The sequence below is a fragment of the Trachinotus anak genome, unplaced genomic scaffold (assembly GCF_046630095.1).
Source record: "Trachinotus anak isolate AG129_WGS33_773 ecotype Australia unplaced genomic scaffold, CSIRO_AGI_Tana_v1 ptg000010l, whole genome shotgun sequence".
Lineage (NCBI taxonomy): Eukaryota > Metazoa > Chordata > Actinopteri > Carangiformes > Carangidae > Trachinotus > Trachinotus anak.
Genome location: NW_027273861.1, coordinates 22,238,290 through 22,254,354, shown reverse-complemented (window position 1 = coordinate 22,254,354; position 16,065 = coordinate 22,238,290). Strand labels below are relative to the sequence as shown.

Here is a 16,065-nt window from a genome sequence, read left to right as displayed (position 1 = left end):
CTTCTTTGTGGGATTATACTTTAACTATGACTGCATCATCCTAACGCACACAGCTCAAGTCTGAATGTCTAACTTGAAAGTTCCCATCATTTTTTATGAGTGTCCTAATTTAACTAAACATTATTAAAATCAAATCCAATGTTCTTATTTACTGTGCGTTATAATTATAATAGTGATGTCACTTAATGTAGCATCATATATTCAAAACCACTTTGCACTAGCATCATGTTACATAAGTTGTTTTCTTGTTATGTTCAAACAAATGTCGATATTAGTAAAAGCAGACATATTTGTTTCCGAATCGGTGCATTTTTCCCAACATATTTTCATTATCATGATAATGTTTGTTTTCACACAGCAATACCTGTTTTCTACCATTTGTGAAATGTAATATTGGCAGAAGGAGTCTTACACAGTGAAAACTTAATTTGCTTTGTGTAAAGATTTCTCAAATATATATCAGCAGGAAAATAAATAATAAACATAATGGGATTTTTTTTGTAAAGGATATATCTATAAGGTAGTCTTGAACCTACTAAAAATTTAGAAAAAGCACTAGGTGTGATAGATGAGTCACATATTTCTGTAAACTGGTAAAAGCATCTGATAAATGGCTCACAAACAGCCAGGATCCCATAGGAAAGAGTTAAGTGATGACTAACGGGGATGAGTAAAGATCGCTGAGATCATTTCAGACTTTAACCCAGACTGCCTGTTGAGTCATTTTGCGGTCATCTGAGTTTTCAGACCAACTATCTTGAACAGAGGTCAACTTGTGTTTATTATCCTTTTCTGAATCATTTGTGCTCCTGTTTTAAAATACTGAAAAAAACACCAATGAAAAACTGTTTTCAAGGCTGATAAGCTAAGCTCTAAGCACTAAAAGTATATAGCTTCACAGCAGAATAATTATTGCTGTTATTTAAGTAAGATTATTTCCAAATTGAAATGATGAAGTTTTCTTTTTTGGTGTCATGAAATCAGTGTAAACCATGACCTCTAGTGGCTCATTGTTCAAATTTAAATGCTGATCGATTGTCTGCACTACTGTCTACACTGTAGTACATTCACCAGATTAGAACATCACCAGGATCAGATAAAATAATTGTATAGTATATAATATAACTATTTTATTTTTTATAATTTCTACATTGCTTCCCCACCAGTGACACCACCACACAAGCCAAGGCTGATGCCAAGGACTTCTGGGTGAACATGCCAAACCTGATATCCCACTTAAAGAAGGTGGCAGAGCAGAAGCCACAGGCAACATACTACAACGTGGACATGCTCAAGTATCAGGTAAACCCAGCCCTCCAGAGTCATAACTTTTTGTCAGTAAGATGAGAGAGACACAGCAGCTTTGATGAGATAAACACTGATGTAATTACAACCCACTGTTTTTCGCTGTGGAGTTCATTTTGCAGAGCACCAACTGCAGCTGTTACCTGTTGAACATGGTTTTTGGAGGAGCTTAAATGAGCTTTAGAACCGACATGACACTATGTTGGAATCACTAAACATTAGATGAAATGCTTTGACGCGACAATTATTATAGGCTGTGTCTGCATCCCTCTGTCTGTGTGCAGGTATCGGTGCAGGGCTCCCAGTCCACTCCTCTGAACCTGGCAGTGAGCTGGAGGTGTGAGCCCACCAGCACTGACCTGAGGATAGACTATAAATACAACGGGGAGGCCATATCAACGCCGATGGCCCTCAACAACGTCCAGTTCCTTGTCCCTGTCGATGGAGGGGTTTCAAAACTACAGGCTGTCTTACCTCCTGCTGCATGGTACAGTCCAAACAATGTCTATTATTATGCAGCACTCAATTTTGCTTGTTTTCAGGGAATTCTCATGCTCTGGTAAACAGGGTGTACAAATCATGATTCTGCTTGGTTTAGTTTTAGTGATGCTGACTGTACACAAGGCTTATATCAGTATCATACCCATGATCCATATCTAAATTTGGACTGATACATTATTTACCACTGTAAGCGTAAATGTGGAACGGCAGGTTTTGATGGTCTTCTTCATCTTTGTGCTTCCCTCTTTTTAATTCTGACAGGAATGCAGAGCAGCAAAGAATCCTTTGGAAGATTCCTGATATCTCACAGAAATCTGAAAACGGAGGTAAGTACAGTATTATGATATTGCTACATACACTGTAGTAATTCTGGTTGTTGGAAAAGCTTCTGGCCTGAGTGATGAGCAACTCCTACTTGTAGTTTTATATTTACAAAATCAGACATAATCCGTCAGACCCAGGTGAAATTTTTCTCTGTGTCCCCCTTCCCATCTAAACAAACTTTACTGTCACCCACATTGCCCCAACTCAAACTAGAAGAATTAACAAGAGTTTGCCTTGTATGTAAATGCAACGTGGTGGTTCTTTTCAAAAAAAAAAAAAAAGTAGCCATGGTCCAGTAATATGTCTTTGTAAATGTTGTCATTGAATACACAGTGTACAAAAAAACTGAAAAAGGGACCACCACATAATAACGGCTAGAGGATCAAAAGAGACTCTTAAAATGAGCTGGGCAGTGTTAATCACTGAACTCGATCCTGCACCAGGAGCAGTGGCTGCAGCTCAGCAGGTTACAGGGAAAAAGTGAAGAGCATGGTTCCCCTCAGGAGAGGACAGAGCTGTAGACGGTTGTCAGCTCATCCTGAAGTAAACGATGCCCCCTTCTGCCTGCAAATGGAATTATGGTTATTTCAGCAAACCTGATTTTATGACCGTTGTTATTGTGACGTCTCACTGCACTGTGGTTGTGTGTGTCTACAAACACATCTTCAGCAAAATATTTACACATTTCACAGTTTCATGTTTGGGCCTGACTGACACCACATGATGCTCTGTAATTTCTTTGCCTGTTTCATTTCGTACTTGGCAGAAAGCTTTCAGGGCTTACCTGCTGAACAGGAAAAGGACAGTAAACAAGATTATTAAATTTTCTTTCAAACATGATCAGTTTAACCCTCCTTCGTTTGGACATGGATAATTTGCAATGTTATTCTCTTTGAATGGTATCTCATTGTATGTCCTCTTACAAAAGATGACCCCCTGATTAAAGGTAATTTTCTTTTCAAATGAATCTCATTCTGTGCTTCCTTGAAATCTGTGCCAGGTGAACATTTTGACATTGAACAGGCTTTGATACAACATGTTCCTGCTCTCAAATGTTAAATATAGCAATATTTGTAGTCATCTAGAGCTGCAGCCGGCATTTCTTATTTTTGAGTCAATATATCCTTTTGTTGTCTGTTCAAAAAACCTTTCAAAAGTGTCTATATTTAAATTTCGATTTTGTACTGGGTCTCATCCTCACGTCACTGTCTATGAAACATCCTAAAATCTTTCCTTGTACCTTGCTGATGTCTTTCTAAACTCACCCTCTTTCCTCAGGCGTGGGATCATTGTTAGCACGCTTCCAGCTAACAGAGGGTCCCAGTAAACCAGCTCCACTGGCGGTGCAGTTCACCAGTGAGGGCAGCACCCTGTCAGGCTGTGACATTGAACTGGCTGGGCCAGGATACCGCTTCTCTCTCATCAAGAAGAGGTTTGCCGCAGGTCAGTTTAGCAGTTCAATTCTACCAGGTCTTCCAGTACATCAAACCTACGCTGACATTTTAACATGGGAACTAATTTTGTCATATGGTATTAAAGTATGTAGAAGTATTAACCACCCAAAAAGTCATAATCATAATAATTTACGAACATAAGTATTACAAAAGAATTATTAATCCAGTTTTTCATCAGTTGTCATCAGTTTCATCATTTTGAAAACTTTTCTTGTTAATCGGAAATTTAAACTTTAAACTCTGTGTATCATTCTCTATTTTATTGCTAATGTGTTGTTCAAGGCATAATATAGTGTTTCTTAAAGTAGATCATAAATAATAATTACAATTGGAGTCTTAATTTTTGATGTTGCGATTTAATTGGAAATCAGTCAAGCATTGTATGAAATTGCCTGTTGTTTTAGTACTAACCTATATTTGTGAAGATAATGAAAACTAATGATAGATAACATTGATTTTTGTTTTTTTACAAATAAAAAACTCTTAGTTAGTGAGGCCAACTCTCATAGCTTATCCTTGCAAAACGTTTTACTGTGCTTTACATGAATTTATTGGTTTATAGGTCCATAGTTTTTACCTCTTTTATTATGTAATAATACATTCTTAATAAATAATGAAGCACTTCCCGGAGGACTGTACTGTCTCTGAAGATCACAATATATCTGGGTTTGGTTTTTTTTTTTGTTTTTTTATTCACATATTTGTTTAAATTGTGCAAACGAGTACCATTACAATTATATCAAAGTTATTAGCAGTTCCTGTTGGCCCATGGAAGTACAGACATCTATCACTGGATAACACTGATACTCAAGAAAAGTTAAAAAATATGATGATTGTCAGGCAAGTTATGGAGGAGTGTCTTATTTCTGATTTGATTGAGCTGTGGCTCCAAACAGATCAATTTTTGACACAAATTGGCGAAATCAGGTGCATAGGTGTTTAACATACCTAAATTGCCTCAGTCAGCTGTTTGTCTCATGTCCCTCCCTCCTCAATAGATCTATAAAAGAGTCATATATGGACTAAAATATATCCTAAATATTTCATTGGTGTTTTCCAGGAAAATACCTGGCTGACAACTAACCCATGCTACTGAGCACTGTTGAACAAAACAATAGCAGTGGACTGAGGTTGACACCGAGAACAGAGGACAGACCAACACCAGACAGACTCTCCATGAACCTTTTCCGAACCCACACAACAGGTCCGCAGCCTACCCAGCAGTATTGTATAACTTGCATATAGCATTGTGGAACTGTTTTAGGTCATGTAATTATTGTATTTGTATTCATTTCATAACATCTGTATTGCTGCAGTTAGACACCTGGGTTCTCCCCCCCTCTAAAGTCTGTGCCTCTGTCTCCATCCTCCTCTGGTCAATGTTTGGTGGTGTTTTTAAAAGATTCACTGCAGCTGCCTGACTGAAGACATGGACAGAAAGAGTTTCGGCAAGATTGTAACTCGGGATGACGCTTGCTGTCCCCAGTCCAGAATATTTTGGCAGTAAATTTACCCTTGAGTAAGATCTTTGTGGTCAGACATACACCTCAAGCTCCGACACATCCAAAGTTAGGGTAAGTACAACTGAAGCAGGGCCCAGGACAATACATAGCAAGTTATACACCTTCATTAGCACATAAGAAAATCACAGTTTCATAAATAATCCTTCTGGTAGGATCGGGGCTTGAAGCCAGAGACAGCTCTCCTCACTGACTCGCACTGATGGCAGCCATTTTCCATGGCTTTGGCCAGCAATCACATGCATTTACTGATGCAGTTTGGCACATGTTGTCACAAACAGTTAGATGGAAGATGATATTTCTCGCTGGTGCTTATGTGCGTTTGGATGAAAGACAAGATTAAGTAACTACAAAAAAGAAAAAGAAAAAAAAAAGATTTTCATGCATCGCCTACTGGTACTACAGGGTCTCATGACTTTGGATCACATTCTTTTTAATATAAATGCACTGATCAGTCAATCAAGCTGTTATATTATTTCTCTGGAATATACACACATGGAGAGGTTTTTAGCAAGTTAGGCAGCTGCAATGATGAATCAGTGTACTGGTTGCAAAATAAGAAAAATATGTTTTTTTCCCGTCAGAACAAAAAAAAATGTACAAAGTGTCATTTTAAATTAATAATATATATCTTAAAGGGCGTTTGGTGTTTCCTTGTATTGTCAGATAGCCTTTCTGTTGTTCCCAGGACAGCAGTGTTAGACTCCAGAGTACATGACAGCATTCTATTTTTATTTATTGATGACGATGATTTGTTGTATAAAACATGTGAGTCTGTATATGAATAGAATTTGAATGGTATCACACAACTCAGAACCCTTAAAGGTATAAATATTTGAATTCTCTCTCTTCTTTTTTGTTATCTGTGTAGTTGGGTAACCTGTGTACAGTATAAGGTATAATTTTTGAATTTATTTCAGATATAATTTTTTAACTCAAGTGCAACAGAAGATTTGAGCTATATATGGGTGTGGGGGTAATTTAAGAAAAAGATAAATATCTTCCTGGATGCTGTGTTATGCTTTGTGAAAGCAGTGTTAATGTAGAGTTAGCTATACCATGGGCTAGGTCCACATCCATTTGACATTTTGGGAAATATACTTTTGGATGGAGTTGGATGAGAGGATCAATACCAGTCTCATGTCTGTATGTTAAATAGGAAACTGGAGCAAGGCAATGGTTAGCCTAGCTTAGCATAAAGACTGGAAACAAGGGGGGAACAGTTAACCTAGCTCTGTCCAAAGGTTCCACCCACCAGCACCTTTAACGCTCACTAAGTGGCAGAGTAGGCTGTGTCTCAGTTGTTTAATCTGTACAAAGAACTAAGTGTAAAAAACAACAAGTTATGGTTTTCTGGGCAATGTAACATCAATTTTTGAGGCACAGGTAGGTAGATTTTTAACCTTGATAATAATGTTGTTCAGTTGGCCAGCCATCTTGGTCCAGACTGAAATATCTCAACAACTATTGGATGGTATTGAAATAACTGTGGTGGTCCCTTAACTTCTCCTCTAGTGATAGCAGGTCATATTTTCAGTTAATCCAAAACTAATGACATTCCCATCATCCTCAGCTATACTTGACCTAGAGCTGACAAACAAATATTAACATGTTAAAACACCAAACCTATATACATTGCAAATATTATACCTGCCACATATCAGCATGTTGGCATTATCATTGTGAGCATGTTGGCATGCTAACGTTAGCATACTTTTACCAAGTACAGCCTCTCAGAGTTGCTAGCATGACCACAGACTCTTAAGTCTTGCAAACTGTTGTCAGGCTAGCTGTCTCCCCCTACCACCAGTCTTTACACTTAGCTAAGCATACCTTCATATTCAACAGCCAGACATAAGATTAATGTCCATCTTCTCATGTAATTCCTGGCAAGGAAGTAAACACACATATTTACCAAAATGCTGAACTGTTCCCATAAATAACAAGACAATTATGACAAGAACAAATCAGTTTTCTTCAGCAACAGTAATGGAGTTTGGTGACTATGGTGCCACTACTGGAACAGAATTTGTTTACTGGGACCAGCTTGTCTGTTTTTTTTTTTTTTGTTTGTTTGTTTTTTTTTTAATTCACACCTCATGGTGATAAAACAAACATTCTCAGTTCCCACATCTACCTACACAGTTATCACCTCAGCTTCGACCATGTGTCATCAGTTAAGCTTCTCACCTGCCTCGTACCTGTTTCCATTCACCTCAGTGGTACCTAAACTCCCTGATGATATTATGAACACACCCCGATCATCCAACCCGCTCGAATCCATGGCTTTATTTTGCGTAATCGTAATCGGTCTCTGTGAGATGACAAGAGCTGAATGAGGTTGTGGAGCGAGGTTAAGTCGACCAAAATGCTTTGCTTTCTTTTTTTTCTTTTTTTTTTTTTTTTTTTTTTTTTTGTATTTTATGTCAGTCAGTCCTCTGTTAAGGAGAATAAGCTGAATATTTTTAAAACTGATAAAAATTAAAAAATATTATATTGTTTAATGTGAAAAAAACACTGTGCTGATGATGTTGAACTTCCTGAATGCTCTGACACTCAACATGAAGAACAAAAAGCGTGTGTGAAGTGTAGCTGAAGATCTCTGTACTGTACTGTATGTCAGCATTCTGCTAAATGCAACCAATCATAGTCCTTTCAGGGCTGATGTAGAAGCATCGTAGTCTGGATTTAGGACAAGAGAACTATTAGTCTCATCAATGGTTCAATCAATCATTCAATGATGTAGTTCTTTTGATTGGACATAGTTTTTAAAAATATGTGGTTATTTGGCCACTGATGAAATTCAGATCTGGGTCATGCAGTCAAAATAAAAATAAAATGCAAATCTTGTTCTTGACCAGATTTTTGTGTGTGTTTTGCAGATCCAGTATAAGAGAACACTGAGGTTGCATTCTGTTAAAGTGAGGCGATGATGATTGGTGCCATTTAGCTCCTGGTAATACATTAGTTTGGTAACATTTTCTTTCAGTCATGTTAGTCTTCCATCAGGTTGACTGAAGGAATCAACGTGCCTGAGAGAAAGTTGTTACCTTCAGGCTATCAGTGCAACAGTCACTACAGCATTATCTACAGACTCCCACCATGCACATCCCCCATCATGCATCTGTTTTAAATAACCACTACGCTACAGTTTACAGGTCTTTCAGCTTGAAAGGCAAAACCAAACTCAGTCTGCTGGTTGCTTGATTATTCTTTGTATCTCCTGATTAAAAAAAAAAAAAAAAAGGATCAAAACTCATATTTTCCAGATCATCATGTCTGTGGGGAATTTGTCCTGCAGTAATTCATTATTGCACGCAGAGCATGCAGTAAAAGGTGGGGCATCTATGATGATAGTACTGAAATGACGTGTTGCGCTGAGTGTCAGTTACCTGTATTAATGTTGAGAAGAGAGCAGGGAGTGTGTTTATGTGTGCTGTAAGCCAGAAAGCTTTTTGGTTCTGTACCGTTAACCTCAAACACATGTGCAAGCTGTTTGTACAGTACATAACAATGCTAAGATGAACTGAGAAACTTAGTTTGCTTCTTTCCAAAATCAATAAAAGTTCTAAATGGATGCCTGTGTTTGCAGTTTTCTTGATACTATGTAATTCTGTGTGATTTAGTCTTTCTAGTCAATACATACAAAAAAGTACAACGGTGTATTCTTTGGCTTTTTTAGCCACTCAAGCAGCTGGTTCAAGGGATGATAATGTCAGTCTGTCAGTCTGCCACTTTTGTCCAGACTGAAATATTTCAACACCTGCACTGTTGACCCACTAGCACCACGTTGTCCCTACTCTCAGGTTTTGAGCAGAGCCCGAGGCCATCATGATGCCTTTCCTTTTTTTAAAAAAATAATCTTATTAACACTACGTTTGCAAAAAATTAACTAAGCAAGGTTCAGGACTGTAATGTCAAAAATATGTCACACCTCACAGAATGTAAGTCCTGTGCAAGAATATATTTATTTGACAAAAATAGCAAAATGATAGAATACAGCTGAAGTTCCCTATAAGTACATCGAAGCAGTGATGGAAATTTTACAAACCTGCAACCTTGTGGATACTCACTTTATACAGGACACAAGCCTAGACTGAAATAGAGAACCTGAGCAGGAAGGGATACAGTCTTGCACCTTTGAATACCATCCATGAGTGCACTTACATCATCTTAGTTTTGTTTTTTAATTCTCATAGATTCATTTACACTATGATTAAATATGTATTTATGGTTGACACATGTCTTCCAGCTCAGGTTTTCAGAAACATGTTCTCAGATACTCAAGTGGTCCACATTCACATCTACAGTCCGCACAAGATAAAGTAATAAATCAAAATGCACCAAAATATCAAAAGCAACTAGAAAAATGGCAGTTGTGGATATGAGCATTATTGTACATACAATACAGTGATCATATTGTTTTTAAAACATTGCGGTTCAGATTTGGTTTCTAGTAAGGCAAGATGGGAGGAAACAGTCATTTTGGTCACGTGGAGAATGAGAGAGAAGGAGAGAGGGAGTCATCCTCAGCAGAGGAAGGTGAGGTCGCTCTTCCTGCAGCCCACCTGGCAGCACACGGTGGTCAGTATGTTATTCATGTCTCGTCTGGTCAGCTCAGAGCCCAGGCTGCTGCTGCTGCTGCTGGGGCTCTCCAAGCTGCTCTGCTCCCCTGTTGGCAAACCTAGAACAACAAAATTCAACAAATGCTAGTGAGACTTGTCAGTCTCTAACCAGTAGTAATGTGACCGGCACTAAATAAATTCCTATATCTGTGGAAGAGGTATAATAAGAAAATGATTCTATAGTAATATTCATTATCATAGTATTACTTTTTTCACAGTTGTTTCCTATAATAATGGATAAACAACTGTTTTCAGATCTGTCTTTTGTAATTTATGTCCACATTCTCATTAAATAAGGAAACTGTAAATGACTGTGCAGATTAACTCAGTGCTATTTGTCTTCTACAGTGTCACTCTGCTCTTTCTAATCAGCCCGACTGATAGGCTAACTGGGTTTGTGTGTGTGTGTGACAGTAAGAGAGTGGCTGCCCGGGGAAGAGACTGCTCGAGCATTTAATCATGATAATGTGGCCTCTGGCATAATAATCCCAAACAGCAGACAATGTGTCGCGGTGCAGGGGCACCTGTCTGCCTGCACGGCCGCCGCAGCCTCTGAATCGGTAGCATTACAGTGTATGGTACATGTATGAAGGAAGGTTGCGCTGCAGGTCACTAACTTTCACGTACATGAATCCTCTCTATTCTGACAGCTGGTTATGTTTCAGGCTGGGGGATAAGATGTGACATGTAATAAATGTTAATCTAGTAGACGCACTCAGCATCTTCATGAGTTCAGAATTTGATGCCTGAGTCAGAGAAAGTAAAACCAAAACACAAGAGGACTGAGAGATATTGTCAAAAAGAAAAAAAAAAAAAAAACAATTTCGGTCAGATACGGTCATCTTTAATGTGAGAAAGAGTATTATTCCACAAAAGGTGGATGCAAACTGCAGGATTCACCATTAACTTTAGCAGATTTTTTGCAAAACATTGGTGGGAATATCACACAATGTCTCAGTTTCTTCTTATCCTTTCCATTTTACATTTTACAAACTATATGTGGTCAAACATTGTTCAAACTGCAGAGCTGAATTTGAATTCAAGCAGAGAAGTTTAAGATCTCAAAGTTTAAGAACATACCAAATATTTCAGGCTGGGAAATGTCTCCTAATATACAGTATCTTACATGAGGAGCTGACACAAGCTAATACACAATATATATGCAATACTGTCAGAGGGTGGAATAAGACGATTTTCAACAAACTTAAAGCAACTTAAAGGGAAACTGTATGTTAAGAGATATTTTTTCTCATTGAAATCTCAGAGAGACCTGAGAAAGGAGTAGAAAACATAATAATAATCAAACTTAGTAGGAACAGTGTGTAGGTAACAGTGTGGCGTGCAGCACATCTACCACAAAATAGGACTGAATTCAAGCATAAATCCACACAGAAACAAAAATCCACACAAGTGCTTAACAGCATGATTCTTTTTTATACACACCTATTAAGGTTACTCCTGAACCAAAATTACTGTGATGATTTTTTTTTTAATTTAAAAAGATTTTGGACTCTTCTAATTTTCAGAATAAAAGAACAGAAGTTGTCTCACCGTCCATGTCTGACTCAGTGAGGAGTCTCCTCCAGCGGGAGCCTCCGCAGGTGTAGACGACAGCCCTCAGGAACTCTCGACCGCACAACTTCACTGCCTTCACCTCTGCTCTCACCTGGTCCACACACACCACTGCACACAAGAGCAGAGGCAAAAACACCACAGCCCGCATACTGGATACCTGAGTGTCTATACAGAGGTTTGTCTCTGGGTTGGTCTGGTTAGTTTGCTTTCAGAAACCACCACGCAGCTCTTCTCTCCTGAGCTGTTTCTCTGTCTGTTTATCTTCCCAGCTGTCTTAGACTCTTCTCTCTAGGAGGCTGCAGCACAACTGGACTGATCGTTGATCCACTGCTTACATCTCCCGGCATTATATAGCATCCACCTTTCAGTTCAACAATGCTGAGTATCTCTCCACCTCCCTCTAACTGGTACTTAGCCCATCCCAATCACACACACACACAGTCCTCACTCATGTCATGACAGCCAAGTCGTTTTATGTTTCCGGTCATCTCCTCTGTCACCATTTTTAGTCGTCTGAGAGAGTGACGACCATCAGTCCTTTACAACCCTCAACTGACAATCACATTAGATGAGGAGGATCCTCCTCAGCCTCTTTGTGATTACGTGATTGCACCGACCTTCACTACACTGCATGGCTAATTAAGTGATGCAGAGTGATTCCCCCTGCAGTCAAACAGATGTTTCATCTGTTTACAACACTCTGATGGCCTGGTTGCCTTTCACTTTACAGCAGTTTGGGCCATATGAGAGTTAAAATGTCAATGTTGACCGTCCATAATGCAGGTCATTACGGGGCTGATGATGATACTCAGCACGACATTTCAGCCCGATCATTGACGGTGGAGGTCTCTATTTAGGATGTCTATGAAATTATATTATCTTTAGTTGGACATTCTGTATGCTGGCAGAAACCTTTTTTGGGAGCTAACAAGCATTTTCCTGTAAGGTCATAGCTGAGGTGGTTAGGGACATGTACATTAATGGAATATATCCTGGCTATTGGAAGTATATTAACAACCTTTGTTGTTTTCCAGTTCGAACACTTGTACATTTGCATAATGGAGAGATTCTGCATTGGTGATCTAAGTATATCTTTCTTATTGTCAATAAATTATTAGTATTATCATTATTATTATTATTTTGAGCAATAAGCATGAAGTGTTTTTCAGGTGAGAAAATTTTCACAAAATCAACAGACACACACATACACACACACACAAACTCTCAATGAAAAACCAGGTTCACAGAAGTGTACTCTATTAGCTGTTAGGAAAAGTTATGCTAAAAAAAAATCAAATTTTAAAATGATCCTTAAGGCAGCAGCAGAGCCACCTGACCTGATGCTGAGTGGGAGGCTGTTCCAGAGCTGAGGAGCCAGTACTACAATGGGTCGATCACCCTTTGTTTTTAACCTGCAATAGTTCAAAGACCAAGACTAGCTAAACATAAACATATGTGAAAGATAAACATAACATTAAGCATGAAAATCCATTCTTCATGTTTCAAATAGTAATATACAAAATAGACAAAGCTTTTCAACAGTATCACACTCAGAGGAAGCTGCTGAGTTCGCATGTCAGGCAAGATGCACTATTTAACTAATACGCAGTGTATTCTGGTTTCTCCAGGATTAATATTAAATTGTTTGTTGTTGTTTTTTTGTACATGTAAATATGCAAGCAGCATGGCTTTATTAATGTGCAGTCCTGTGAGCCCACGCAGGCTCAGCATAGTTGTATGCCTGATACCGTGATAGGAAATTTACTCATTCACTGTCAACAGATTAATCTCCATGATAACTCTGCAAATGTAATATGGACAAAAGCTCCAAAACAAGCCAGTAAGGTGTGTTCATCATGCTTCATCAGCAGCCTCAGGCTTAATAATTTTGCCTGGATGTGCTGGCTGGCTAACTTGTTTGCAACCATTATAATCCTGCTCCAACTCCAAACATTATCTCAGCAAACTATGAATGACAACAGAGAATCCAGCAAAGGTCCTTTATGTTCTGGTTTCTGTTACCTTTCTGAAAAGCTGTAACATGATATTAGGTCTTTGTCCTAGTTCTAATCTAAACAGATATGACTTTAAATGCTGGATTTTAAGAATTTCAATGGGTAACAAAAGGTGAGTTTCACCATTGTAGAATGTTGTTAAGCACTGGTGTATGTTTTCAAATGTTCTGAATAAGATATGAATAAGTTCAATCAGATGTTCCCAGTTATTTTGTTAACATCAGACAACTGCAGCTCCCACACATCTCATATGTGCAGAGCTAACGAGCTGTAATCACAGCTACCACTTCTTTGGTCATAATGATCTCAGCTTTGTCAGACTGCTCTGATTACTGTCTCACAGACCTGGAGAGACGAAGATGACCGAGATTATGATGACCCCGAATGGCCCTAAATGAGTCACCAAGGTGAAGGATATATTGTCAGTGGTTTCCTCCCATCATGATGGACAGTTATTAGCTTCTATCAAATTACAAAGCTCCGACATGTTTTTTCTTTTCACGATTCAAACCGTTTGAGACTATGACTGCAACAGAGTTTATTTGGCAATTGAAAATCAGTGACTGTGGGTGAGGATCGTTTTTCACATCAATAAACAACACTGCCAAAAATATACGAACACCTTGTGACCTTCTGTCATATGCGTGTCTTTTGTGGTTTGGACGAGGATCATTTGTTACCATTAAGGGGGAAACCTTAATGGTACATCATACAGTTCGATTTCAGACACTAGTGAGCGTCCAACAGTTTGGGGAAGGCCCCTTCCTGTGTCCGCGTGAGAGTGCCCTCTTGCATGAAGTGAGGTCCATAAAGAAATGGTCTTCCCAATTTGGTGTGGGAGAACTTGAATGGCCTGTACAGAGCCCTGACCTCAAACCAATCTAACACCTTCATAGTGAAACTGACCAGGCCTTATTTCCCAAAAACCAGTGTGAGGCCTCACTAATGCTCTGAATGGGAGAAAACATTTTTTTCAGCCAGGTTCCAAAGAGAGGAAACTGTTACAGCAGCACCCTAAGGCCCATTGCTTTGTAATGACATGTTTAACAATCATGTATGGGTGTAATCATATATGTAAGATTATCACCTACTGCATTTAATCTGTATGCATTTTGACTGTTTGTATTTTCAAATAGCTTCTGGTGCATTTAAATATACAATGTGTTTTACCCCCACCTTCACAAGCTGCAAGATTTAAATGATGCTTACATGTTAATGCATCAATAATGCAATAATATAATATATGTCGTTCTTAAGTGTGACATTTTTGTCCTTGCCTTAAGTATTTTTGTGAATTATTGTGTACTTACTAATGTAAAATTTTAAATGCAAGACTTTTACTTTTAACGGAGAATTTCTAACTGTAGTATAGTTATATTTACTTAATCTGATCTGAGAACTTCTTCCACCAATGACCTCCTCTCTTGGCTAATGTATATACTTGCCTGTGTACAGTATATATTTCAACACTACAATCCCCAAAAACCTTGAACTACTGGTAAGTCTTCATAATAACAATTTTAACTCCATATTCAGTATAAAGCCAAACAGGCAGATGTGATGTATGCAGATAAAATCCTTCCTAATGAGATTGTTTGTATCTCAAGGAGACATTCAGTCGCCCATTTCTCTGAGAACCAAACCTTACGACAAGAGCCACCAGATAAATGGATAAAACAGGCACAAACCTAATTGGCTCGCGAATACATCAGTGTGTGCATCTTCAATCTATCTGAACCCTGCAGACTGAGCGCTGTCCTCCACAGTGTCCACCTGAGAGACAAGAGCCAGAGAGACACTCAGCCGTGTTTGCCATGTGAGCCAGCCATCAGGTGTCTGTGTGTCATTGACTGACTGAGGGAATAATGGTGTAAAATTGCTGGCATAAAATGCTATAAAGCCGGCAAAAGTGCATTAACGCAGACTGCGGTACAGTATAATGTCAACAAAAGGCAAAGATTATGTGATAGTATAGTATGTTCAATAAAAACTCGTCAATTGTTAAAACAGAGTATCAAATATTTTACCCAGCACTGACTGATGGTAACTAAAATTAAACCATATTTTCTGAAAGGTCGCAAAGTGCCTGACAAAAAAAAAAAAACAAAACACACAAGGTAAACAATGAAAGCAAAGGCGAGCAAAACAGAAAGCAGCGCTATTTCACCTTTAAAACTACCAGAGAGCAGGGACATTTCAATAAGAAGAGTTATTAAAGCTGATATGGAGGCCATCCATTTTCTCAGTGCCTTACTGCACTCTCCCACACTGATATTCCTGAGCTGATAGGCATCACTTCTCCATCACTGTCCCCGACACAGTCTGCCTCTGAAGCAAACAGCAGGGACATCATTGTAACATCAGCTGCAAAGTGCACAATGATTTGGTCAGGGTTTCAGGAGATGTGTGTGTGTGTGTGTGTGTGTGTGTGTGTGTGAGGGAAAAGTAAACCAACCTTTCATTTGGGCAAGCAAAAAAGGGGAGAGGAATATTTTTTAAATGATGTGTACTGCTGCAATTTTTTGGATAATGTCATTGGATTTTGCAGTTTACTGTAAAAAATAGATTTTTCAATGTTACACTAGTTGAAATGAAATATTAGCTCTTTACTGCAGTGATGGTTTCACATTGCAAACTGTGTAACTACTACATTACAATACAATTTTTAAATTCTTGGATGAGTATTTTTACTTGAAGCATCTGATACCTTGACTGGTAAATGTTAAAATATAACTGTTACATAAAT

At 38.5% G+C, this 16,065-nt stretch overlaps 2 protein-coding genes across 9 annotated transcripts in view; one reads left to right on the top strand and one right to left on the bottom strand.

The window, feature by feature from the left end:
* Positions 1–8,681, top strand: part of sgip1a (SH3GL interacting endocytic adaptor 1a) — a 75,212-nt gene extending 66,531 nt beyond the window's left edge. For all 8 annotated transcript variants that reach the window (XM_071486192.1, XM_071486191.1, XM_071486198.1 and 5 more), the window contains 5 exons: positions 1,167–1,302; positions 1,590–1,792; positions 2,068–2,132; positions 3,409–3,573; positions 4,645–8,681. In XM_071486192.1, the coding sequence (XP_071342293.1) occupies positions 1,167–1,302; positions 1,590–1,792; positions 2,068–2,132; positions 3,409–3,573; positions 4,645–4,667 (592 nt within the window). In that variant the 3' untranslated portion in view covers positions 4,668–8,681. The remainder of the gene's footprint in view (positions 1–1,166; positions 1,303–1,589; positions 1,793–2,067; positions 2,133–3,408; positions 3,574–4,644) is intronic.
* Positions 8,682–9,053: 372 nt separating this feature from the next.
* On the bottom strand, positions 9,054–12,585 carry insl5a (insulin-like 5a). The gene is made up of 2 exons (XM_071486208.1): positions 11,281–12,585; positions 9,054–9,788 (listed from the first exon to the last, which is right to left on the bottom strand). Exons 1-2 carry the CDS (start codon positions 11,450–11,452, stop codon positions 9,634–9,636), a joined length of 327 nt encoding a protein of 108 aa, XP_071342309.1. The 5' UTR covers positions 11,453–12,585; the 3' UTR covers positions 9,054–9,633.
* Positions 12,586–16,065: the final 3,480 nt, after the last annotated feature.

Coding starts and splice junctions, on each gene's coding strand:
- insl5a (XM_071486208.1), bottom strand. CDS start 11,452: ATGCGGGCTGTGGTGTTTTTGCCTCTGCTCTTGTGTGCAGTGGTGTGT. Junction 9,789..11,280: donor CACTGAGTCAGACATGGACG/GTGAGACAACTT, acceptor TTGTTGTTCTAG/GTTTGCCAACAGGGGAGCAG.